Below are 27636 nucleotides of genomic sequence, written 5' to 3'. Positions count from 1 at the left end.
ATGCGCAGCCTGGGCTGGGAGGCGGCGGGTGCGGGCGGCTCCGCGGCTGCGCGGGCTGCAGGCTGGGGGCGGACGCGTGCTGGCGGCGACGCAGACCCGGCCCCGCGCCCGCGGCGCCCCCGCTGCGGCCCGAGCGGCCTGGCTGCGGGATCGGTGCGCAGCGATGGCGCGGTCGCGCCGGTCCTGGGCGCAGCTGCTGTTGCTCCTGCTGGCCGGGCCGGCCGCCTGTGCAGCCAGCCCGGCGGACGACGGCGCGGGCCCGGGGGGCCGGGGACCCCGGGGCCCTGCGCGGGGGGACTCGAGCGCCGACGAGGCGGTGCCGCGCCACGACTCCTCCTACGGCACCTTCGCCGGGGAGTTCTACGATCTGCGCTACCTGTCCGAGGAGGGTGAGGCTGCGGGAGGATGAGGGGCTGCGGGAGCGGAGACCCGGGATGGGGGACGGAGGCGGCAGGAGTGGGGTGGGGGCGGGGGCGGGGAATCGGTTAGGAGGCGAATGGAGGCTCCGCTGGCTCCGCCGAGGCCCGACCGCGGAGCACAAGGCTCACCCTACCCATCGGCCTGGAGAAGAGATCCGGAGAGCTGTCAGCGCCTTCCACCCGCTGCTGGCTTTACAGGTGGGGAGACTGAGGCCGGGAGGGAGGTGGTCAGCCAAGTCCTGCGAACCTGCAGGCTGCGAACCTGGGGCTGAGTCAACCCCCCCACCCCATCCCCCTCGCGCTCTCCCCCGCTTCCGCCATCCCCCAGGTTTCAGCGTCTATCTCTGACAGGGATGTGGTAGCGGATGGTAAGGGAGGAGACTGCCATCTGGCCTAGAGTGTGTGAAATCAGAGTAGCTGGTGGGAAGCCCAGGTCGCCTCTTAAAGAGAGATTGCCTTGTTTCCTGCATGTCTGTATTGACCTAAATATGCCGTGGCTACTGTTCCAACTTAAGCGTTCTGTTCCTGCTCGCTGCCCAGCCCCCTGAGAGCTGGGTCACACCTCCCTCCCCACTTCCAACCCCCTTCAGTACTGTTTTCCCACATGTCATGAACCCCTAGTGTGTGAGCCACCATCGTTGGGGTCTCCTGGGTCCAGCAATTGGGGGTTTGTCACACAGACCTCCTTGCACAGGCCGTATTTCAGTGAGCACAAAAGCCAAGCTGATTCTCTTCAGAAGGAATGGAAACTGGCTTCTTAGTTCTGCTGTTTGGAAAGTGATTTTCCTTTTCTCTGCTAAGAGGAATATCTAAGAATCAAGTTGAGGTTTGAAATGTTGTCTGTTCCAGCAGCTGATACGATGCTGGGTGCATCTGTTACTTGGGATTAAGTTTAGCTACCTACAACAAACACATGTTAACAACACAAGTAAGATAGAAGTTCCTCTGTTATGTAAAGAAATCCAGAAGCAGGCAGTCTAGAACTGGTCATCTGAGACACTAATCCTGGTCTTCTGCTTCTTCACAACTCTTAGTGTGTAACTTCATGGCCCAAAATGGCTGCTTGATCGCCAGCCATTACATTCACTTTCCAGACAGCAGGAAAGAAGAAGTGGGAAGAAGAAGGTCACTGACTATAAAGAGGTTACTCAGAAATCCCATGAAACAATTCCACTTACACTTCATTAGCCACAACCTAGTCATGTGCTCACACATAGGTGCAAAGGAGACTGGGAAATGTAGCCCTATAGCTGGAAAGGAATATGACTAGTTCAAAAATTGGACTTACTGTATTCTATGCAGAAATGGATTTGGGGAAATAGATTAGCTGGGTAGATGCTTACCTGTTGAAACAGGGACCCCCAACATATAGTGGCTTAAATAAGATAGCTTATTTTTCTCTCACAAGAGTCTGACTGTTCTAGACTGGTAGGCCAGCTCGGTTCCACAATGTCATTCAAAGACCAAGGTCCCTTCCTTGTTGTTCCTGCATGCCCTAAGGCTTTGTTCTCATCTATGTGGAAGTCATGTTGTTTGCATGTCTTCTTTCAAGCTGGAGGAAATGAGAAAGAGAGGAAGTTCAGGACAAGCAGTTACCTTTTAGGCTGGTTGCACAAATCCCTGTTATTCACATTCCTTTGGCAAGAACCTATTCATACGACTTAGCTGTATGGGAGGCTTGAAAGTGGAGTCTTCTAGTTGGGCAGCCATGTGGCCTGGGAGAAGGAGAGTGCAGGGGCAGGGTAGAAGGACAGCAAGCAGGAGTAGAATCTATGGCTCTGAGAAAGAATATGTAGCGTAGGACTTCCCTGGTGCATCAGTGTTTAAGAACCCACCTGCCAGTGCAGAGGACAGGAGTTTGATCCCTGGTCCCATACGTGGCAGGTCTGCCAAGCCCATGTGCCACAACTACTGAGCCTGTACTCTGGAACCCATGAGCTGCAATTACTGAGCCCACGTGCCCTAGAGCCCGTGCTCCACGAGAGTAAGAAGTAAGAAGCCTGCACACCACAAGTAGAGAGAATCCCTGCTCTCTTCAACTGGAGAAAGCCTGTGCGCAGCCACAAAACCCAAAGCAACCCCAAGATAAAGACTACATAGTATTAATACAAAAGCCATCTCTTTCTGAAAGCATTTAATACATAGTGATACTGTTCATAGTCTGCTTAGCACACGGCCAGGTGACTCAGAGGTGGCATGTGAGAAATTATGTTCTCACTGGGCATATGTTCTCTAATGGGGGCAAGGTCAGATTCTATGTCAGTTTGTATATGCAGAGAGAATGGAGTTAGTTGTATAGTCCAGGCAGTTTTATGAACGTGGACATCAGGTGGGCTGCAGCCCTAAGGCTTTATAGAGTTGAACTCGGAAGTCTAAGAGACTCTGGTGAGACAGAAGGGGGAGGCTTTTAGGTGAGGTGACCCCACAGGGGTAAAAGGCCCGGGATCAGTGTACAGATTGCTAGTTTGTCTGCTTGCCACCCTTGACCATTCTGCACATGCTGCTGGAAGCCTGGCTCTAACCCTGAAAAATCTGTGATAGTTTCAACCTCCTCCCTGGATGAAGCTTCATCTCCTATACCTGGCATTTTCTCTCTGACTCAACTTTCTTTTACAGCCATCTCTCACCCCTGTCTCCCTTGCACTGAGCCTTCATTGTCCACTCTGCTCCTTTCTTTGACCATTTTGCTTATCTTCAAAGGCTGACCCTACAACCATCTGGTGGATGCTAGTGGGGGTGTTTGTGGGGTAAGCCTCTCAGGGGTTAGCACCTCTCCCAGATTACCCTGGACCTAGGCTTTAGCCTTGTGGGTCCTGAGTAGAGACTTTCCCAAGATCCTTAGAAATCATCAGTGACACTGCCTTAAAAAGGTGCTGCCAGAGAGGGAGAAGCAGAATCAGGGGATGTCCCAGAAGGGTGTCCCACCCAAAAGGTGAAGGAAAAGAGGGCATCAGAAAGTTTTCTGTGCCATGGGGAGGCCCAGGGAAGACTTAAAGTAGTCGACAGATTCAGAAAATGAGAGGCAATGGGCAAGTTCTCCTGGGATGAATTCAGTGGAGAAGGAAGGAGGGAGCCTAGTTGCTGGTGAAGGAAGTGGCAAGTGAAGAGGTGGAAATAGTACCTTTAAACAATTCTTTCTTTCTGTCAGTGCAAGTGGGGTTATCTTTTTCTGGTGATTGGGCCACTTGTTTTCTCTTTGCAGGGTACCCCCTTCTCAGGTTGAAAATTGCCAACAGACTGAATTAAAAACAACAAAAAAAGCAGCCTGGTAGTGTGAAATCAGAAAAAGGGAATTAGAATAATGGGATAGAGAATTTCCTGAAACTATAGGACAGCCCAGTGACCGTTATCTACCTTCTTCAGAGACCATTTCTCCAGTGTCCAGATTGTACAAGACCCCCAGGCCAGAGAGTGAACACTGGCTAATTTGAAGTTTCTAATCACCTCCTGAAATGTCTGTTTTTTAAACTTTAATTATGTTTTGATTTAATGATGCTAGTTTTCAGAATTCTTGGGGGCTCCCACTGTCTTAGCCCATACTACTCTTCCTTACAGTCCCAGCTCAAATGCCACCTCTTTCAGGGAGTCTTCCCTGATTTTTCCTCCTATTCTCTGCTGTTAGGCAAGGTATTTTCCCACAGCACACTATCTAACCCTGCCATGACCCTTGAACTCTCTGTGGTTGAGTTTGGATAGGTTCTTGGTGCTTGAATCCTATAATTCATACCTTTTTCCCTCGAGATTCTCAAGCCAGAATCTATGTATTCAGTATAACAATAGAATATAAAACAGATTACTGCATGATTAGGGGCAAACCTCCTGTTCTGAGTGTTCTCTGAAAAGAAAATCAAGTTGGGCATTGAAAGTGAAAGTGTTAGTCGCTCAGTCATGACTGACTTATTGCAACCCCATGGATTGTAGCCCACCAGGCTCCTCTGTCCATGGAATTCTCCAAGCAAAAATGCTGGAGTAGGTTGCTATGCCCTTCTCCAGGGGATCTTCCCAACCCAGGGATTGAACCTGGGTCTCCTGCACTGCAGGTGAATTCTTTACTGTCTGAGACACCAGGGAGGCATATATACTAAGATTAAAAAGACAGCCTCCCAACATGAGTACATGCCATAGTATCTATTCATTTGTACTTCGGCGACTTCCCTGGTGGCTCAGACGGTAAAGCGTCTGTCTACAATGCGGGAGACCTGGGTTCGATCCCTGGGTCGGGAAGATCCGCTAGAGAAGGAAATAGCAATCCACTCCAGTACTATTGCCTGGGAAATCCCATGGACAGATGAGCCTGATAAGTTACAGTCCGTGGGGTCGAAAAGAGTCGGACACGACTGAGCGACTTCACTTTCACTTTCACTTTGAACAAAGATAGCATCACCTTGTTCAGTGAAAAAGTAGAAACTGTATATATACTGTTTAGGGGCAGAAAAATAAAATGAAAACAAATAACAGAAAGGGAAAGTAAAGGTAAATACATCTCTATGAATCTAGCCCAATCGTAACACTAATTTGTGCTTTTAGTAAGTGCTTACTGTGTGCCCGTCCCTCTTCTAAGTACCATATCCATAGTAACTTTATTCTTTAGGGCAATGCTCTGACTTAGACACTCTTGCCATTCCCACTTTGGAATTAAAGGAACTGACCTACAGAAGATTTAAAGATTGTAGCTAAAGTCACACAGCTAGAAAGTAGCAGAGAACTGGGTGGGTTTGTTGATTGACCTTATGGATAAGGTGGTACAAGTTGCTGACCTGCTCTGGGAAATGCAATTGAACAGATAGGATGGGGCATTTTCATGGGCAAATTTGAGAAGAGGGGCTTGGAAGTGATGGGGTACTCCGTTGGGAGCGGCAGGTTCCTGAGTGATGGATTGCTACGACGAAAGCTTTGCTGAACAGACTCCACGGGGGTGGAATGTTCCATTTTATAGAGCCCCTTGACATTTTCACTTTGCTGTGTGGCTCTGCTAAGCAGAAGTGATTCAGACAGTCCAGAAAGAGAAAGTGGCTGATGCAGCCACTTTCGGAGATGTGAACAGATAATTTCTGGTTAAAACTTCACAAGGAATTAAGTACTAAATTAATACCTGAGAGCTATGATCCAAGGAGTTAATTAGAAGCAATAAATAGCAAACCAGAAGCCATTAACCACCCAGTGGAGTATGGCAAAACAGGCTCAAGGGATTGCAAAAGAGGAATGGATAGTGGCTGTGAGTTCGACAAGAATGGAAACCACAAAAGCATGTTGAGAACCTGGAAAAATGAACCAAGAAAATAAGTGCCTCTTGTGTGATAGGAATAGTGGAAGGGAGAAAAAAAATGGCTTTAATCCTGCAAAACAGAGTAGTTATTGGAGGGGTTTACAGGACACATGTGAGAAGAACGGAAGTGAAAGAGAAAAAAAATTTTGGCCCCAAGCCAATATTATTTGGTCTTAACCCAAATTTAATTTTAGATAGAGAGAGAGGGGGAAAAAAAGCACTAAAATGGAAAGGAATAAATAAACAAAAACATAAAAACACAGTAATAAGGGACTTCGATGGTGGTCCAGTAGTTAAGAATCTGCCTTCCAACCCCAGGGATGCAGCTGCGATCCCTGGGAACTATGCCGGTGTGCTACTAGAGAGGCCCCCATGCGGCACAGGTAGAGAAAATCCCGAGCACTGCCACAAAGACTCAGGGCAGCCAAAATTAAAAATAAGTACATAAAAAATGTAAAACTAATAATAATTTTTAAAGTGGGAGCATGGACAAAGCCAAGGGGAGAATGAGAAGCTGGCCGGTCTGGGTATCCGACCCGTATTTCTCAGGAAGATGACGGCGCGTAGAGAGGTAGGAGAGGGTGGGGAGAGGCCAGTAAAGGTCTCCAAGCAGCACTGTGACAAGATCCGATTGCTGTTTTAGAAACCTGGCAGGCAGTGGAAGAATTAGAAGGGAAGTAGGGAAGTCAGAGCGGAGGTGGTACAATAGCCAAGAAGCTGGCTCGGGTTTCAGGAGTGGGAATGAAAAGAATGGTGGTGAAGAAAGTGTTCCAGGTGGAGGAATCTAAGGTTTCAGGGTTGGGAGATGGGAGGGTGGTGGGATTCTTCACTAAGACAGAAAACACAGGAGGAAGACCATCTGGGAGGTGTTGGGCGCCTGGAATCGCTTTGCTTGTGTAATGTCCAGGTGGAAACCCCTGGAGGCAGCTGATAGTTGGGCTTAAATGTTGATATGGGAACAGGAGAAATGCCAAAAAAACTGTGAGGTTAGAAAAAGAATAACTCTAAAGAAAATCGGAGGAAAGAAATAATAAGCATGTGCAGTATTCAATGGAATAGAAACCAAATATTCAGTGCGTGTGTGTTGAGTCGCTTCAGTTGTGTCTGACCCTTGGCAATCCCGTGGACTGTAGCCCACCAGGCTCCTCTATCCAGGCAAGAATACTGGAGTGGGTTGTAAAGAGGATCAAAAAAGTAAAAAATGGTTTTTTGAAAATACGAATGAAAGGGTTATCCAGAGAAACAGAACTGGTAGGGTATATATGTGTGTGTGTGTGTGTGTAGATGGGAGAGAGTGTGTAGATGAAAGAGAAATTTTTTTTTTCTTTCTTTTTTTTTTTTCAACTTATTTATTTAGAGAGAAATTTGTTTTAAGGACTTGGCTCACACAATTTTGGAGGTTGGCAAGTCCAGAATCTGCAGGGCGGGCTGGCAGGCTGGAGCCCCAAGAGAGAGCCAATGTTGTAGTTCAAGGCTGAAGGCCATCTGCCACAGAATTCACTCTTCTTGGGGAATGTCAGTCTTTTTGTTCTCCCCAGCTGGGGGAGAAGCCTGCCCACATTATGGAAGGCCATCTGTTTTACTCAGAGTCCACTGATTTAAAATGTTAAATGTTTGTCTCATCTAAAAACACTCTTACAGAAATATCCAGAATATGGTTTGACTGTATATCTGGGCACCCAGCCCAGCCAAGTTGACCCATAAAATTAACTATCACAATAGGATACTAACAAAATGGATCAAGAGAAAAAGAGAAGACAGACCACGTTAGGAACGGAAGAAGAAGCGGAAATAACCCTAGACGTGTGTGTGCTCAATTGCTGAATCGTGTCCGACTGCTTATGGCCCCATGGACTACAGCCGGCCAGGCTCCTCTGCCCACGGGATTTCCCAGGCCAGAATGCTGGAGCGGGTTGCATTTCCTTCTCCAGAGAATCTCCCTGACCCAAGGATTGAACCTGCATCTCCTGCATTGCAGGCGGATCCTTTACCACCAGCCACCTGGGAAGCTCATTAAGCCTAGACATAACAGAGATTTAAAAGCTAATACTTTGCAACCCAACACTAAAAAGACAGCTAACCCTATTTAAAATCGAGAAAGGCTCTAAATAGACCTTTGTCCAAAGAAGATACACAAATAACCAATAGGCACATGAAATTATACTCAACAGCATTCGTCATTAAGAAAATGCAAATCACACTCATAACGAGATACCACTTCACATCTACTAGGCTGACTATAAAAATTTTTAAAAAGGCCCCTTCCACCATACATTGCTGGTAAGAATGTAAAATGGTACAGCTACTTTGGAAAATAATTTGATAGTTCCTCACAAAGTTAAACATAAGCATTATCATATGACATGGCAGTCCTACTCCAAGAGAACTGAAAACATATGTTCATACAAAAACTTGTGCACAGATGTTCATGGCAGCATTATTCATAGTAGCCAAAAAGTAGAAACGGCCCAACTGTCTGTCAACCTGTGAATGGATTAAAAACAGGTGGTATATCCATTCAATGGAGTATTCTGTAAACTAAGAGAAATATCATTCATCTGTGCACCTAGGGTACTTAGAATTCTACAATCAAAATAGTTTTCCAATAAAATTGTACAATGCATGCAAAATAGATCCTATTGAATATCATTTTCTAGATGTCAAGATGACAACTGCTAATAAGATGTGGTTTCTACAAATACATTTGTACTGGTAGTTAAGGATTAATACATTTAGTCTCTACCCAAAGGTTCAGTAGGAAAGCCAGAAACCAGTTTTTTAAGCTTTTTGAAAACCAGCCCAGATGACCAGCCCAGAGAGCTGAGAAGGTGTTGGGAGACTACAGAAGCAAAAAGGGAGCTCAGAGAAAGTCACTGAGGGAAGCAGCTGCCAGCCCTGGGGCTGAGGGAGCAGAGAAAAGGGCTTGAAGTTTTGAGAACCTGGGAGCTCAGACAAGGGACCTCAACCCAGAGGTTCACCCATCCTCTGAGAGTGGGCTGTCTGCCCAGCTAATGCTGGTTCCTTTGATGAGGCTGGTTCTGGGAGTCTAGAAAACAGCTAGAAAAGAAAAAGAAAAAAAGGCTGGAAACTCAAACCAATTGCCACTGCAAGGATGAAGTGGAGTTGCTGAGGACTTGCTGACTGGACAGCAGTCAAACAGGAACAAATGGTCTTGTTTTGGCAGGTCCTCCTGCCTCCCAGCCTCCCTCTAATGTTTCCTTTTGGCAGAACCTAGCCAGCTGGCAGAGGAGAAATGTGGTTTTCAGAGTCCTAGCCCATCCTAGAGCTGACTGTAGAGGTTGGGCTGTAGCTGAGATATAGGAGCTTAAATATTGGCCTGTGGTTCCAACTTACTTTATTCCAAATAGGGAGATCATTTAATTTCAGGAAAAAAAAAATATTTCTCTGCTTATCTTCTGATAACAAACCCAGCTGTTGTCTTGAAATTCAATTCTGGCACTCATGACCCCAACAGGTTAAAGGGCATGGTCCGCAACAAGACTGTCCTCACTTCAGACCAGCTGGCTACCAATCCAAGGGCCACCCACAATCCCTCTCGTGTTCTGTAATTCACTGGAATATCTCAGAGGATTCAGAAATGGGCTGTGCATACAATTGTAGTTTTAGTATCAAGGAACTCAGGACCACTCAGGAACAGCCAATGAAGCTGCACACAGGTCAGAGTCTGCGAGCCCACAAATACAGTTTTCATGTCCTGTCCTAGAAGGAAATATTCTCCATGGAATCAGGACATGTCACCCTCCTGGCACTTCAGTGTATTCACCAACCAGGAAGCTGCAGCGTCCAAAGTTTCTGTTGGGGTTTCATCACCTAGGCATGGTTAATTTAATCATTAGCTACATTATTGAACTCAATCTCCAGCCCTTATACACTCCCCTCCCCCCTGCCCCGGGTGGAGCTGGCTCAAAGCCCCAAACCCGTACCCATGTGTTTGGTCTTCCTAGTGACCAGTCTCCATCCTGAGTCATTTTATCTCTTAGCATAAATGCAGGTGTGATGCCAAGGGGCTCATGAATACCAAAGACCCACTGGGAAATTCCAGAGATTTAGAGTCTCTTCCTCCCACCCAGGAACCAGGAACAAAAACCCATCAAATTCTTTATTATACAGCATCTTCCCTGGTTATATATTATACAGGACCTCCCTGGTGGTCCAGTGGCTCAGAATCCACCTGCCAGTGCAGGGGCCACAGGCTCTATCCCTGGTCTGGGAAGATTCCACATGCCAAAGGACAGCTAAGCCCACACACCACAACTACTGAGCTACCGTGCTGCAACTACTGAAAGGCACGTGCTCTAGAGCCTGTGCTCTGCAACAAGAGAAGCCGCCACAAGAAGTCCACGCACCACGACTGGAGAGTAGCCCTTGTCCGCTGCAGCTAGAGAAAGCCCACACACAGCAACAAAGGCCCACTGCAGCCAAAAATAAATAACTTTTAAAAACATCTCACAAAATGAGCGCAACGTGACATTATTAAATGATGCCGAAATGCATTTGACAACGTAAGTTCTCATTCCAAGATTTAGAAGCATATAAGATAAAAGGGAATCAGTGCTAGAAAAACCCCGACAAATGAGCCATCTGCCAACACTAAATAAACCAGTTCAGTACATTTATAAGTGACCTTTGTTCTAAAACTTGCTCTTACTTGGAGCTTAGAAACCCATTCTTCTAGAGATGATCTTACCCAATGGTTAGTTTAAAAATGTAACAGTAATAATAAACCAATAATAATAATAACTGGCGTTTATTGAGCTGGAAACCTGCTGTATGCTGATGAATTATTCTAGATGCTAGAAAGTATAATGGAAGAAGATGGGGAACCTTAGTCAGAAACAACATTACATGGGATTGTCTCTTTCAGACACCTCTAGAATCTTAACAAACATAGGTAGTTGTTGCATTCCTGGATAAATATCCTGAGGAAAAAAATGGCCATGGCATTGTAGTGAAAGCTAAAAGGAAGAATGTATAGAAAGATGCTTGACATAGTTGTAGCAGTGAACTCAATAAATACCAACATAAACACTCATCCAAGGCAGAACTCAGTCTAAAGTACTGAAGTGGACATAGGACTTAGCATAAAATAATTATGAAAGTAGAAAAAGTAATGCATTTTGCCCAGGTACTTAAGGATGGTGAGAAGGTAGGGTTGTACTTTAGCATTTGATCAACATATAGGGTAGTCAGCCTAGAGGGGTAGGATGGAGGAGGGGTGGGAGGGAGGCTGAAGAGGGAGGTAATATACGTATACTTATAGCTAATTCACATTGTACAGCAGAAACCAGCACAACATTGTAAAGCAGTTATCTTCCAATTAAAAAAAAAAAAGATCTAGGGTAGTAGAGATGAACAGATATCTGGTAGTAGAGATGAACACAAAATGTACAGATATAAACCAGGCAAGTGTGACCTGTTGGTCTTTAAGTATAATTTAATGAAACAAAGTAAACAAAACCTCATTTAAAAAAGCGTTACAAATCACAAAGGACTTCAGAATAGTGAGAAAAGAAAAACTAATACAATAATTTTTAAAGTGTATTTACATTGCCTAATATCTATGGGTGATTTAATTGATTCATTGCATAATCAATTCAATGTCCAGTGCCAAGCACTGTGCTGGGCAGAGAATACCAGATGAATCACACACAATTCCTGTGTACATGGAGTGAACAGCCTAGAGTAAAAATACTTGTGGTCACAAACTGGAAGCTCAGTGCAGGCTCTCCTTTGATGTGTGGTTGAATGCATTATTGGAGAAGACTTGAGAGTCCCTTGGACTGCAAGGAGATCCAACCAGTCCATTCTGAAGGAGATCAGCCCTGGGATTTCTTTGGAAGGAATGATGCTAAAGCTGAAACTCCAGTACTTTGGCCACCTCATGCGAAGAGTTGACTCACTGGAAGACTCTGATGCTGGGAGGGATTGGGGGCAGGAGGAGAAGGGGACAACAGAGGATGAGATGGCTGGATGGCATCACAGACTTGATGGATGTGAGTCTGAGTGAACTCCGGGAGTTGGTGATGGACAGGGAGGCCTGGCGTGCCGCGATTCATGGGGTCGCAAAGAGTCGGACACGACTGAGCGACTGAACTGAACTGAACCGAACTGAATGCATTATGATGTTAAGTCATCTCACAAGAAAGATGCATGAAGTGATGTGATTAACAAATTTATATGAGATATGAAAATGTTCTCTACAGTTTGATGAAAAACAAGTTCACAGAAACAGAGAGATCCTATTGTAATATATAGCTATAAATGGAAAGCCTCTGCTATCAAATAGAGAATTGTTCATTCTTTCTCTTAGAGCAAGTATATGGAATAAAACTCTATTTTCATGCTTCCAATGGACACTGATGAGCCAGTGGTTATGATATTATGTCCTCTTTCAGTGCCCCAGGCACTCTACCTGTAAATGAGGAGAAAGCCCTTTCTCAGTTAACACGTAGGCTGGGTTCAAAGATGTGTGCCCCATACCTGCCCTCATGAAGAGGGTGATTAGGCATCACCTGAGCTCTTTTCTGAGGCTTTGACCATTTCTAGACTCATGTGATAGAGAATAGTCAACCTACTAAAAAGTAGCTTTTCTCATTGGAAACGCTGTTCCTGGATTTTCTAACCATTATTTATTCTCACTGGCCAGGTTACCCTTTCCCTACTGCTCCTCCTGTGGATCCATTTGCCAAAATCAAGGTGGATGACTGTGGAAAGACTAAGGGCTGCTTTAGGTTGGTAGATCTGTGAGTTGGAGAACTTTAAAGCTAAGACTTTGATTTGCTTCTCAAGGTAGTATTAAAATTGCATGCAGTTCACTCTCACCAGGAGCCCACACCCCTCATAACTTCAGCACGAATGTAACCTATTTCCAGTGGCCAGCCCAGGTTGCAGCCTTAAAGGCCTTGAGCTGTCTCATGCCCCTTGGCCCTAGAACTTACTTCTCTGGTTCTTCATTTATGACTGTATGCCATTGACTTGGGGGTCTAACAAGTTGGCTGTATGAAGAAGAATTACCTGACACAGAATTTGTCTCTGCTCATTCAGTACGGTTGTGGGCAGGACAGGCAATAATATTGGGTTGGCCCAAATATTCATTTGGGTTTTCCATACATCTTATGGAGAAACCACTCAAAGGAACATTTGGGCCAACCCAAGAGATGTGTCTAAGACCCAATTCCTTTTTAAAACAATGGTCATGACTGTGGATAGCTATATGATCCTAGCTAGTCAGTTTGCACTGATTATAGTGTCCAGCTAGTTATTTCAGATCTAGTGTCTGATTATTAGCAGTATTCTATCTAAATGTGATAGACTGGAGCTAGAAAACAGCTAGACAGTGACCTTCCATCTAGACAGCCCTGCTTTGTTGGGAAAACCTCCTTTTCTTTGAGTCCTTTATTTCCAAAACCAAATTGTCCTTGAGTAAAGATTTTGATGGCCATTGCAACAACTCTGTGTTTTGTCTTGTTTTGGTTCGGGACTCAAAGTCCAAGGACTAAAAACTGAATACAGGGGGATTGAGTTTTTGGCTTGCAAGAGTATTTCTAAGGAATTTTTAAAAATCTAGTAATACTATTATTATTGAGGAAGATAGCCAGCAATGAATAATTCTGGTGATTAGGGGATATTTTTGAGAAGAAAAGGAGTTTTAGTGCTCTGCGGGCTTCAGGGAGACTTGCTTTCTGGCCCACTCACTTAGCTTTGCTCAGCCGTTTCAGCTTTTTCACTCCGGTTCCTGTGGTCTTGAGCTTACACCCCTTGCCAGCTGCTCAGGATATCTGCCTGCAAAGCTGCATGTTCCCTGTCTCCCTCCTCCATCAGTACTTAGCAGCCTTGCATCCTATACCTTTAGATACCTTTTATCTGAGCTTAGATTATCCCACCCATTGCTGCAGTTTTCAGTCATTTCTGAAAGGCATTATTCCTAAAACTAGGGCTTGCTGATCCTCAAAGGATCCACAAGTTCTCTGTAAGAAAATTTTAAATTCATGTTTTCATTTCAGTGATGCTCCTTAAATGGATTAACGAATGCATAATCTGATTATCTGGACAAACATCTTACTTTAGTGTCTGAATTGTGTTAGCCCCAAGCAGCTCAATAGAGGAGAGGCAAATTTTTTAAGTAAATGATGCATTCGCATCCAGTGAATATAAATAAATGAGGCATTTGTTTGGTGCCTTGTTATGTATAAGGGTTTTGGAGCAGTTCAAACAGATAAGAGTAGAGGAGAATGGAGTCATGACTTGTAGTAAGACACAGGCTCAAAATAAAGACCCTGCAGAGTACAATCAGACATACCAGGGGTGGGTACGTAGGAAGTCAGTTTCAGCCAATGACATCATTTATCCCCTGAATGCTATGAATTTAAAAGGTCCTGGTTTTGTAGTTTAATCTGTATTCAGTTTGTCCATTTTTTGTTAATTGAAAATTTGTAAATGAAAAGAAATGGCAATCTAAATTATTTAAATTATTAACTCAGGATTTTTTTGTTCTCTAAAAGGAGTCAGAAATAATTTGGTAATTGCGAATATTTGAGAAACTCTTAATAAGATGTAGAGAACCCTGGCTAGGACTTGAGGTCCATGCCACAGCTTGATTCACTCTGCAAGTCCTTTCCATCTCTGGACCTCGTTTGTACATAGATAAAGAGGAGCAGATCATCTTTGCAGTCTCTCGTGGACGAAATTGTGATTTTGAGATCCCAGGGAGCAGAGATCTAAGATTCATATTGCTTAGCATTCTGCCTGACACAGAGATGCTCTCTTAATGTGTTTTGAAGACGTAGAGGAGGAAGCAGTAACACCTGTTTTGGTATATCCTATAGATACGGCAAGCCGGGCTGTAACGCAGAGACCTGTGACTACTTTCTTAGCTACCGGATGATAGGGGCTGATGTGGAATTCGAGCTGAGTGCAGACACCGATGGTTGGGTAGCAGTTGGATTCTCTTCAGACAAGAAAATGGTAAGACACAAATCGTGGTGGAAGGTGATTTTTCTCTTCTGTCTGCTGTACCACTTTAGATTTTAGAGAATGAGCATGGTTATGTTTCCCTAAGCACCCATGCCACTTTTAAATGGCAGAAGCCAATTCCTGGTATTTGATTTTCCTTATCCAAGCAAGTAAATTGATCACAGCATGATAGCCATTATACTAGTTATGTCTCTCTGATTACAAGTTAAAAAAAATAATTCAAGTTATTTTAAATGGAGAAGGAAGGGTTGGTTATGAGAGTACAGGGTATCTCCTGATACCTGTATTCATTAGTTAATTCCACAGTCATGGTGCAAGAGAGCCCCACCAAAGCACATGGGTGATAACAGTCAGCATTGATTTGTTGCTTACATGTGTATGGATTGGCTGGGACTCAGTTGCTTTTGGCTCCAGTCCATGGCTTGGATTCAGGTATTGTCTAATCATTCTGGAACCAGTGGCTCCCAAGGCATGTTTTTTAAATGGCAGAGGCAGAAGCATAAGAGTCATCCAAGCTGATTTCAAAGCTGTGTTCACATCACATCTGCTGGTAATATTCCGTTGCCCAGAGTAAGTCACCCACCCTAACCCAGAATGAAAGGGCAGAGAAGTATCCTTCCCAACCAGGAGGCCTTCTGAAGGTGTAGATATATAATATGACAACAGGGGAGTGAAGAATTGGGTCCAGCGATTCAATATTCCACATCATGCCTTGTCAAGAATGCATCTGGCCCTCAGAAAGGACTATGGACAGGAGCAGGCAGGAGCCCAGGTTGCTGTCCATTGCTCACCTCTGCTTCTTTCTGTGCCTCTGCCGCATTTTGCCCTCTTTCTTCCAGAGTCTCGTCATTTGCCATGCACTGTGCCAAGGTGCTTCCCAAACAGCCACACTTTCTCAGGCCGTTGAACCTTTGCATGTGCGGCTGCTTTTTGGATAAGGTGCTTCTCTTCACCTGGTCTGTTTTGAGGTTCTTAGAATGAAATGGGGGCCGCAGGAGTGGTGGGAAGGGCCCAGGTTTCAGGTATGTTTTGAAGGTAATACTGACAGGCTTTTGCCGATGGATTGGACCTGGGTTATAGGTGGGTCATAAGAAGAGATTTGGGGATCAGGCTAAGCAATCAGAACTCAAGTTTGTTTTTGGGGAAAAAAAAAAAAGTTTGTTTTTGGAGAGGTCGCTAGAAGAATGAGCTGCTCATTCCAGGCGGCAAAACGATGGGGCCACCTGGTAAGACTGCATGGATACTAGTCTACGTCACTTATCTCCTACTTCAGGATCAATGGGAGAGAGGGTGGTTGTGTGCCATCCAGCAGGCTGGCTCGCAGTGCAATTGACCATTTCTTGTCCAGGAATGGATTTGCACCCATGATGCAGCTGTTACCATTAGAGGGCTGAGAGGAGGGAGGTTGAGTAAGAAGCATCCAAATTTCATGTTTGACGTTTTGCTATCTAAAGACCTTTAAAATCTAGGTTTATTTTTCTCTTCCTATTACTCTAAGAAGCACAGATTTAAAAATTTTCAAAACCTGATGCATAGGGAAAGCAAAATGGAACCTCTTTGTAGTAGTCATTGACTTTTTTGGGGAAATAATGGATTGCTGATTTCTTTATTAGATTTTATTCTTTAGAGAGGTTTTAGGTTCACAGCAAAATTGAAGAGGGTACAGAAAATTTCCGTATACCCTGTCGCCACACATGCAGAGCCTCCCCCATTATCAGCATTCTCCACAGAGGGGTACATTTCTTATTGCTGATAAACACCTTTAATTTTTTTAGTTGTTGTTGTTTTTTTAACGTTAACCCTATAGACAAGTTGCAGGAGTAGGACCTTGTTGTTGTTCAGTCACTCAGTCATGTCCGACTCTTTGCGACCCTGTGGACTGCCGCATGCCAGTCTTCCCTGTCCTTTGCTATCTCTTGGAGTTTGCTCAAATTCATGTCCATTGTGTTGGTGATGCCATCCAACCATCTCAGCCTCTGTTGCCCCCTTCTTCTGCTCTCAATCTTTCCCAGCATCAGAGTCTTTTCCAATGAGTTGGCTTTTCGCATTGGGTGGCCAAAGTATTGGAGCTTCAGCTGCAGTCTTTCCAATGAATATTCAGGACTGATTTCCTTTAGGATTGACTGGTTTGATCTCTTTGCTATCCAAGGGACTCTCAAGAGTCTTCTCTGGCACCACAGTTTGAAAGCATCAGTTCTTCAGTGCTCAACCTTCTTTATGGTCCAACTCTCACATCTGTACATGACCACTGGAAAAACCATAGCTTTGACTAGATGGACCTTTGTTGGCAAATTAATGTCTCTGCTTTTTAATTTGCTGTCTAGGTTTGTCATAGCTTTTCTTCTAAGGAGTAAGCGTCTTTTAATTTCATGACTGCAGTCACCGTCTGCAGTGATTTTAGAGCCCAGGAAAATAAAGTCTGTCACTGTTTCCATTTTTTCCCCATCTATTTGCCATGAGGTGATGGGACTGGATGCCATGATCTTCATTTTTTGAAAGTTTAGTTTTAAGCCAGCTTTTTCACTCTCATCTTTCACCTTCATCAAGAAGCTTTTTAGTTCCTCTTTGCTTTCTGCCATAAGGGTGGTGTTATCTGCATATCTGAGGTTACAGATATTTCTCCTGGAAATCTTGATTCCAGCTTGAGCTTTATCCAACCCAGCATTTTGCATGATGTATTCTGCATATAAGTTAAATAAGAAGGGTGACAATATACAGCCATGACATACTCATTTCCCAATTTTGAACCAGTTCATTCTTCCATGTCTGATTCTAACTATTGCTTCTTGACCTGCATACAGATTTCTCAGGAGGCAGGTCAGGTGGTCTGGTATTCCCATCTCTTGAAGAATTTTCCAGTTTGTTATGATCCACACAAAAACTTTAGCATAGTCAATGAAGCAGAAATAGATGTTTTTCTGGAATTCTCTTGCTTTCTCTATGATCCAACAGATGCTGGCAATAGGGCCATAAACTCCTCTATACATATATATATATATATATGTGTGTGTGTGTGTGTGTGTGTGTGTGTGTGTGTTTCACCTGTTGTTCAGTTGCTAAGTTGTGTCCAACTCTTTGGGACACTTTGGACTGCAGCACGCCAGGCTTCCCTGTCCTTCACTATCTCCCAGAATTTGCTCAGACTCATGTCCATTGAGTTGGTGATGCCATCCAACCATCTCATCCTCTGTCATCCCCTTCTCCTCCTGCCCTCAACCTTTCCTAGCATCAGGGGCTTTTCCAATGAGTCGTCTCATAAACTCCTATATATATGTTTCACCAAATGGTAACTTTTTATTGTGGTAAAACATATACAACCTAAAACGTACTATTTTAACCATTTTAAAGTATACAGTTCAGTGGCATCAACTACATTCATGGTGTGGAACCACCACCACCTGGTTCCAGAACATTTTCACAAACAGTAACGTTTGCCGTATGTGCTTTCTCTCTCTCTGCTGGTGCTGCAACTGCTGCTACTACTCTGACTTCTACTACTTACGATTTTTATTATTTTCTACAAACTTGAGAGGTTAAATTGAAGGTATCATGACCCTTTAACCCTAAATATTTAAGCAGGTATTTCCTAAGATCAAGGATATTCTTTTTCATTATATAATTTATTAAATGCAGGAAGTTTAACATAGATACTACAGTATTATCAGATACACTGTCCACTATCAAAAGTTGCCCTTTGCCCCAATGCTATGCTTTATAGAAAATTTTATTTTATGATGCAGGGTTCTGTCTAGGAACACCAGTAGTTGTCATGTACTGACATGACAGTATCTTTAGTCTTCTTCTTGATTTTGAAACAGTTTTTTAGTTTTTTCTTTTTTGGTCTTTCATGATATTGACCCTTTTGAAGGTTACAGGCCACTTTTTTTGGAGAATGACCTTCAATTTGGATTTAATTGTTTGCTTATGATTAGGTTAAGTGTCTGTGTTTTCGGCAGGACTACTAGAGAGCTGGTGATGTAATCTTCCTTAAGTGGCACATGAGGAGACACTCAATGTCAGATATGGTGGTGCAAACTCTGGTCACCTGATTAAAGCTTTTCTTAATGGCATTTAAAACAATTTTTGGGGTGGGACTTCCAATTACAGAGGTCACAGAATGTACATTTTGGAGTGAAATTTCTTTCTAGCTGAAGAGTTTGCCTAAGATGCACCTTTAACTTTTTTTTCTCCATCATCTTTTGTGTTAGGGTGGTGACGATGTCATGGCCTGCGTCCACGACGACAATGGCAGGGTCCGCATACAGCACTTCTATAACGTAGGCCAGTGGGCAAAGGAGATTCAGAGAAACCCTGCCAGAGATGAAGAAGGAGTTTTTGAGAACAATCGGGTCACCTGCAGATTTAAACGGCCTGTAAATGTTCCCAGAGATGAAACGATTGTCGATCTGCATCTGAGTTGGTATTACCTGTTTGCTTGGGGTCCAGCCATTCAGGGTAAGCTTACATTTTGGCATCTGGATTAAACACTGCTGTGCTTGAGTCATTATTGACTGGGAGTCATTATTTACAAGAAAGTAATGAGCACTTTGTATAACACAGAAAAAGGAGACATGATCCCGCCTTCAGAATATAGTAATGGATTGACTATACACATGAACACAGAATGGGACAAGTTATACACATGCATAGTTAGAGCGAGATATACAAGATAATATATGATGAACTGTGGCTTGATGAGACAGATCGTATGTCTGCTGTATATGGTGTATGGACTCTAATTCTTACAATGGTCTCATTTACTTCTCACCATGTCCTCCAGAATTGCAGGAATTATCATCCTCATTTTAGAGAGCTTAAGAAATCTCCTCAGGGGATTCCCAGGTGGCACTTGTGGTAAAGAATCCACCTGCCAATGCAGGAGACTCGAGACTCGTGTTCGATCCCTGGGTCAGGAAGATCCTCTGGAGAAGGAAATGGCTACCCACCCCACTATTCTTGCCTAGAAAATTCCATGGACAGAGGAGCCTGGTGGACTATAGTTCACGGGGTCATAAAGAGTTGGATACGACTGAGTGACTGACACTTTCACTTTTTTTTTTTTCCATCTATTGCCTAATAGGATCTTTTTCTTTCCTTCAAATTGTTGCCATTGATTGATTGGAAATTTCATGCCTTTCTTTGCCTGTTTCTAGTTGGGAAGACATCTGGATGCCTCCAGATTTGTGACCCCTTTTCCGTTTGCTTATTTCCCAGGTTACTGACAATGAATCTGCAATTATATTTTTGATTATTCTTAGTACCCTGGGAAATAAACTATGTCTTAGGCTGGAGAAATGAACTCATTTTACATGATGGGGTTTGGAATCTAAAACGCTGAATATGAGTGTTGATTCTGCCCCTTGGTAGCTGTATCTAGCCTTTATCTAAATTCTGAGTTCTAATTTCTTTTTATCTAAAATGAGGATAATAATGATATTGAATTCATAGCATTATTCTAAGGGTTAAATGAAAACAAGTATTTGACACTGCTGGCAAGTGCTGTACCTCTGAAGGTCATCTTCTTACACATAGGGCATCATGACCCAGTATTCCAAGCCCTCCCCAACACTGGAGACTTTGCCTGATAAGCACTCTCAGCATTCTGACATTGTTCTCAGTATCTCCAAACAGCATGGACGCATTCCTACCTTACAGACAGGCTTGTGCTTTTCCTGTCTCCTGAACACTATTCTAATGCCTCTCTGGTGATCAAACCCTATCCATCCTCTTAAGGTCTTTCAAAGAGGATGGACTGTGAGCTGAGCCTTGAAGGGGGGATATGGGATTAGATGTCTCTCAAGAAGGGCATGAACTGGAGGTACATGGTTAAGCCTGGGAATTCACGAAGGTGACCAGTGAGCGAGTTTAGGGAAGAGAGGGGAGTAGGACCTGTTGAGACAAAAAGTCTTGCCAACCCGAGGAGTTTGGTTTGTGTTAACAAGAGCCAGCATGGACACTGGGGTAGGGGCTGGGCATGTCAAGTATGGCACAGCTTCCCTGGCAGATAGTGCCTTCAAAACCCTGCCTTTGAGACCCATTTTCCAAGGAGATCTTTGCTCTGAACTCATAGGCATGTCTCCCTCACCCAAGTTTCATATTGGTTAATCAAAAGGTCAGGCCCTTCCTATCAATTTTAGCTTATGAAGCAGCCTTTACATACAGCCTTTCCCTTTTTCCTCTTCTAACCAGCTCAAAAAATGCTTCCCGTCCAAAAACTTGTTTGGTATCTTAATTTTCCTCCTTTCGTACCGCTCCATTCCACTCCACCAGACAGACATGCAGACTTGTAGACACACAGCATATATTCTCTGATCTGGCCTGGGCAGGCTACCACTTAACATCCCATAGACTTCCATCTGCAAGGGAGTCAGTCAGGAGTTGTTAGTGATCCATATATTAATATTAAAAATATATTTGAAAAAAATAGCAGCTCTTTGAAGATTTGTCTCATTTTTCTGTGGTTTGCATGTAGCATTTTAAATCTGTACCTTTTTTCTCTTGCTGGTTCCTTTTTCTTTCTTTCTTCTCAAAGGCTCTATCACCCGACACGATATAGACTCACCACCGACTTCAGAGCGCGTTGTCAGTATTTACAAGTACGAGGACATTTTTATGCCATCAGCTGCCTATCAGACCTTCTCCTCTCCGTTCTGTCTGCTTCTAATTGTTGCCCTGACCTTCTACTTATTGATGGGAACCCCTTAACCACAGTGGCAGAGCCAACAGAGTCATTGCATTAGAAAGCCTTTAGTATATTTTTAAAAAAATATTCAATATTATTTTAGCTTCTATTATGTAAAAAAATAAAAACAAGACACATATGATTCAGCTTTTTGAAAAAAAGAGCAAGCTTCTTTTCTAATTGAAGAGTGTTGTTTAATAATGACCCATACTTTTAGAAAGTACTTAAAACGTTTCTAAGTGCTCATTTTCAAATATGGTTTCTTACTTGAGCTTTACAGCATGTCTGAGTTGGCGTGATGAAAATGATTATTGCCATCATTATTACACTACTTGGAATTTGAGACCCAAGAGGACACTCTTTTTATGACTCTTGTGCCATGTAGCCTTGGCTGCTCAGCCAGATAACACAGAGCAAAGCAGAGAAAGCCAGGCTTAGAAACTATGTCCCTGAACAACCTTCACTCTTCCAACTACAGTTCAAGAGAGTTATTTGGAGTAATACTAAAGAGAACTTCGCTGGATGGCCCAAGTTCACAGTCAGCCTTCTAGGCAGAAGAACTTTCAAATTTCCACAGAGCATGAAGGTCTTTAGATATTTACACAGCTCATCAGGAGAATGATGGAGGTAACAGTGATATGGAAATGGTTCAGACTTATTTGAAATGTCTTCTCAATTAGTAAGTAGCTAAGAGAACACATTTTTTATTGCTGCTTGGAAAGGTTAGAAACAAAACTGTGAGTATTCCTGAAGATGTAAAATTATATTAAAGATAAAAAATTTGGGCATTCTTAGAAGCTAGAATTTTGACTCTACTACCACTCTATTTAATAAATTAAGGTATTCATTTGTGGTTACAGCTAATTCTGTTGTCAGAATCAACATATGTTGAGCACAATTAAATGTATTATAATAGACAAATCATCTTAAATATTCAAGGCATTTTGATAATAAATTAACATTTTTGGAGATTGTGGAAATTTGGAGTAGAAACCTTTTAAAGATGACATTTTTAAAATTAGAAAATGCCCCATCAAGTGAATTTACTTAGAGTATCCATTCACATGTTCAGACTTGTAAATTGGGTTAGCCATCAGCATAATTTATACTAATGTCTTGACTTAATGCACTTCCTTTTTTTCAAAGGAACTCAAACGTTGCTTTACTCCAGCTGTCTGAGTTAACAGCCCATTTAGAGGAAAAGTGTCTATGGGTGTATGCTGCTGAGGCATTCCCATTGTAGAGTTCTGGAGTCTTCTGGCTCCCCGCCATACCCCACCCCATTGCTTTAAAGCTGACTCCAACTTTGTGGGGTTTGTGATTAAACAACACTAGAGACTGTGATTTCTAATGCCATCCTTGGAATCCATGTCGGAAGTGAAAGGCCACTTCCCCTGTGGAAAGGGCTTTCACATTCTTTTGGAACTGAACAAAAATGAGGAAAGCATCCCAATTCTGTGCAGGAGAAATGATCCTCATTGCAGGTGGAGAGAGGTCAAGTGTCATTGAGCAATGGCTTCAAACCCAAGTCATCTGACTCAAGTCCCAGGCTCTACCCGACTGCAGCCAAGCCTACCAGCCATGGCTGAGGAGGGCCTGTATGTCACCTTCTAAGGTGGTTGTGCAGTGGTTGTGCAGCAGTGAGGCTGAGTATGCAACACCCATGTTGTAAATAAGAAAGCAAATATTTTTATATTTCACCCTCTCATGTATAATATTTCCTCTATAAATAGGTTAAAACTAAATCGAGACTCAAGTTAGTCTCTGTAGCAGGCAGGGAAAGAATAAATTAAGGGATTTTCCTTCTGCTTACTTTCAAGTCAGGCTAATTATTTCATGAACTGTTTTTCCTTGGATTGCCAGTTTTGCACGTTTGGGCTTTGAACTTTCAACGATATCTCATGTCCATTAGTGTAAAACGAGAGCCACTTTGATTACCTCCACTGTCATCTGTCGCCACCACTCCTCAGCTTGCTGTGTCCCAGCAAGACTCCATTGCTCTCAGTTCTTCAGACCCAATTTCTCACCTCTCTTGACATTCCCTGTGCCCAGACAGTCTCCATAGCCTAGGCGTGCTGAACTCCTAGGTCACAGCATAACTGTTTCTTCCTCCAATCCCTTGGATTAAGTAGGTTCAGGCCCCTGCCAGATGCTCTCATAGCACACTCGGCTTCCCCATCATTTTACTCATCACACTTTCCTGTAATTGCTGGCTTGTCCTCCCTGCTAACTCCCTAATGGAGGGACTATAGCTTGTTACGCATCATTGCATTGTAACAGACACTCCTACATAGTAGGTACTCAGCAAACATTTGTTGAATGAATACATAAATGAAACTACTTCTGTGGCAAGTTTGGTTCACAAAGCTTGTATTTCACATACATTGCCACACTAGCCAACATTTTTATGTTCTTCTACCTGTGGTCATTCTCTTAGCAAACACTGAGCTTTTGTCTTTTGAAACATAAGTAGAAAGATCTTTTGTAACAATGCTGTTTTGCCCTGTAAAACAGAGTTTGACATTTTTAACGATAATCTTAGTTCATAAATGAGAATTTATAGACCAGGAATGCAAAACTGAATTTCACCATATCTCAGAGAATCATCAGTTTATGGACATACTAAAGTTAAAATTCTGTAGACTCAAATTTCATTAATTCTAACCTAGGATAGGAGAATCAACTTCTATTTTATCTCTGCAGTCCTTTTTCTAACATTGTACTTGTTATAGGGGAGATACCCAACCAGTGTGTTTTTGTAAATGCCCAGATAGAATAATAATGTTTGCTAAATTTATTTAGTGCTGTTTTAAGCACTTTACATGGATTAACTCATTTAATCCTCACAACAACCAGAGGAAGTAGATTCTGTTAGTCCAATTTAACAGATGAAAAAACTGAGGCTAGGCATTTGGCATGAATTACCAGGGTTGGCTTCCAAGGTGGCGCTAGTGGTAAAGAACCTGCCAACCAGTGCCGAAGATGTGAGAAAGGCAGGTTCAGTCCCTGGCTTAAGGAACATGCCCTGGAGAAGGGCATGGCAACCCACTCCAATATTCTTGCCTGGAGAATCCCCATGGACAGAGGAGCCTGGCGGGCGGCAGTCCATGGGGTCGCAAAGACTCGTACATGACTGAAGGGACTGAGCATGTACCAGTGTTGGCAAGGGCTTGAGACACTGTTTTATCCAATCCACTTACTTTAAAAAGGCATATGCACATTCATTAAAACTTTCATTAAACGGAACCCACTATCCACACTCAATGCTTTTTTTCCCCCTTAAGCAATTTACAATGAATAGGAGGACTTTTTGTAGTTAGATTTAGGGAAAGGGGTACATTTTACTTTCTTTTTCTTTTCTTAAAAACATTTTGATTCTCTATTTTGCCATTTTAGTGCTTTTTATGTTATTTAAAAATAATGCACAGATTGGAAAAGATTTGAATGCATTTGTCTTAAAAGTGACTTACCTAAAACCCGGGTCTTCCAACTTAGAGCTCTAGTGCCGTTTTCTTGCTTCACTGTAGTTTCAAAGATGAATTTGCCAACATGATTTCAGATAGAATGCAGGAGCCATATTTAATTATATTTAGTTGGCTTCTGTCCTTAAGGAAATTGGACAACTCAGGGATAGATTGCATCCCACAGAGTTTTTTTTTTACTACTGTCTCTGTAATTAAGTTTACAATCTATATTCAGGATTTTGTGCTTAAGAGCTATTACCACAGAGGTTGTCATTCTTAGTTCTGGCCTGAGGGTCAGCAAAGTTTTTCTGTAAAGGTCCAGATGATAAATATTTTAGGCTTTAAAGTCTCTCAGCTGTTCAGCTCTGTCACAGACAATACATAAACCAATGAGCATGGCAGTGTTCTGGTAAAACTTCATTGACACAAATTCAAATTTTATATAACTTTTCCATGTCATCCATATTTTTCTTTAGATTAAAAAAATTTTTTTAATGTAAGAACCATTTTAGCTTGCAGACCATACAAAAATAGGCAGCAGGTTGGCCTGTGGACTGTAGTTTTCTCACTCTTGCTCTCAGCTAAATGACCCAGGTATCATGATCAATTGCATAGGATACTGCCAGTAATGTAAGTTGTTACTGGTTAACTGTAAAAATATCAATGTTAGTGAGTAATTTGTAAAATAAATTAGAACTGATGGATTATCTTGATAATGGATTCCCATTAGAACCTGTATTCTAATGTATTTTCCAGAGTTGATGTGAAGGAGAGAGCAGTAAAGTCAGAGCTGGGTGAAGAGCAGTTTTACTTTATCTAGGTTGAGGCAATTGTGAATGACTTTTACTGTGCCATTGCTCTTCATGGTGGGATTACAGTTGACCCTTAAAGATCAGAAAGGCTTAGGGATATTGATACTGTCCTTCAGTGGAAAATCTACCTATAATTTAGAGTAATCCCTCCAAAATATGTGGTTCCCATGTCTGAGGGTCCTCCTATCCATCGTCCCACATCCAAGGATACAACCAGCCTCACTGAGTGTAGCACTGTAATATTTACTATTGAAAAAGATCCATATTTAAGTGGACCTATTCAAACTAGTTCAACTGGTGTTGTTCAAGGGTCGGCTGTACAATGTTTCAGACTAATGTATTTTCCTTTAGACCGTTTTTAAGTATTACCTAAAATCTATTACATTCATGGGATGGGAGTGTTTTACACGTGTGACTATGGCCTCACCTCCTGTATCATAATGGAAAGATGTTTGAGAACCACCACAATAGTCCAAATGCTGAGATGGGAATACTTTAATGTATAGGATTGTTCTGTTCTCTAAACAGAATTGGTTACGTTTAACGAACAGCTTGATTATTCTCAGTGTGTTTGTATATACATTTGTGCAGCGTGATGAGCACTGTGTTTATACGTAAATGCCTGTATATATACCATTTGAAAGTCTTTGTCAGGATTGTTTCTGTTTCTGATCTCTTAAATACTTTAAAACTCAAGAGGTAAAACATTGTGTATATTATAGGCCAAACAACCCTTGAGTTTATGGTAGTTTAGTTTGTAGAAAGGATTCCTGGGTCCTTTATTAAACTTTGCCTCCTCCATTCAACATTCTATGACTTGTTAAGAATGTATAAAGTATCATTGTTGAGTTTGACTTTTCTATACAGTTAGTTAAGAAACCAAGACTAGTGTGAACTGAGTAAATGGCATGTTGATGCAACCTATCCATGTTTTATATTTAGTTAGATTCCTTATTCATTTAATCAATTATTTAGTTTTAAGTTATACTTGGTTGTTTTTATATTTAATAGATAAGTATACATTCTTTTTCATGAAAATAGTGGCTATTAATGTGATATTAAATATGATTACAGATTTAAGTGAATTATCAAGCTCTTTGGGAATTTTCACTTCAACTATGCTGATATTCCATTAATGTTTTCCGTTTCCCCTGGATATTGGCCATTGGGCAAATAGCTGTTCCATTCCATTCTTCTGGAGAGCGATCAATTCTGTAGGACTATGGGGTGCTGTGGTGGTTGTGGCATTCACCTCGATCACTGAAGCCGTTATCTTTTCATTAGATAGAATGTCCTGACCACCTGGAAGAGCAAATGCAACTTCTCCACTTGCCTTATTCCCCCAGATGCGCTGATATGCTGGAACAATCTGGCTCCAGAAGTATTAATAATACTTTTTTGAGACTTGTCTATCAAATACTATTTTGTAAGAACTATGCCTTTAAATAGACACTGATGGGTTATATTTGTTTTATAATAATTGTGTACCTAATGTTCACTTGTGATTGATTTTGAGATTTATGTATATTTATAAGCCTGTCCTATGTGAATTTTTACTCTATGATGTGTGGTACCTTACTAATAAAGACATGGATTTCTGTTTATGTAAAGTAATTGTAGCAATATTCCTAGATGGTTCCTAAGTGATTGTTCTGCCCATCTGACATCACAAATACTCCTATATTTAGAGGATTATGTTAGAGTTAGAATATATTAATTAGATTTAAACTTTAAAATATAAATTCTCAACATGGTTTGAAATTCTTCAGTTGATGTAATTAAAGTTTGTAATTCTTTACTGATTTACTCTGATGCATTTTTTATTTTATGTTTGTTTGTTTTACATCTTTTCATCAGTAAAGTCTTTGTGAAGTTATAAACCTTGGAGAAGATGACAGCCTGTCATCCTGACAGAGGAAAAATCATGTTGCAGTAGTCAGGTAAAAATATTTGCAGAAAAACAATTTGCAAAAGAAATCTGTATTTAAAGCTTCAGCCT

General features: G+C 42.3%; 1 protein-coding gene across 1 annotated transcript; it reads left to right on the top strand.

Annotated features, from left to right (window-relative positions):
• On the top strand, positions 1 to 27443 carry FRRS1L (ferric chelate reductase 1 like). The gene is given in 6 exon segments (XM_040237957.1): positions 1 to 102; positions 104 to 389; positions 12353 to 12437; positions 14532 to 14670; positions 18888 to 19134; positions 21212 to 27443. Coding segments are annotated over 6 exon segments (1032 nt in total). The 3' UTR covers positions 21385 to 27443.
• The last annotated feature ends 193 nt before the right edge of the window (positions 27444 to 27636 follow it).

This window comes from Oryx dammah, unplaced genomic scaffold, assembly GCF_014754425.2.
Source record: "Oryx dammah isolate SB20612 unplaced genomic scaffold, SCBI_Odam_1.1 HiC_scaffold_1, whole genome shotgun sequence".
Classification (NCBI taxonomy): domain Eukaryota; kingdom Metazoa; phylum Chordata; class Mammalia; order Artiodactyla; family Bovidae; genus Oryx; species Oryx dammah.
Note: the sequence above shows the minus strand (reverse complement) of the source record. Positions and strands in the feature narration are given on the sequence as shown.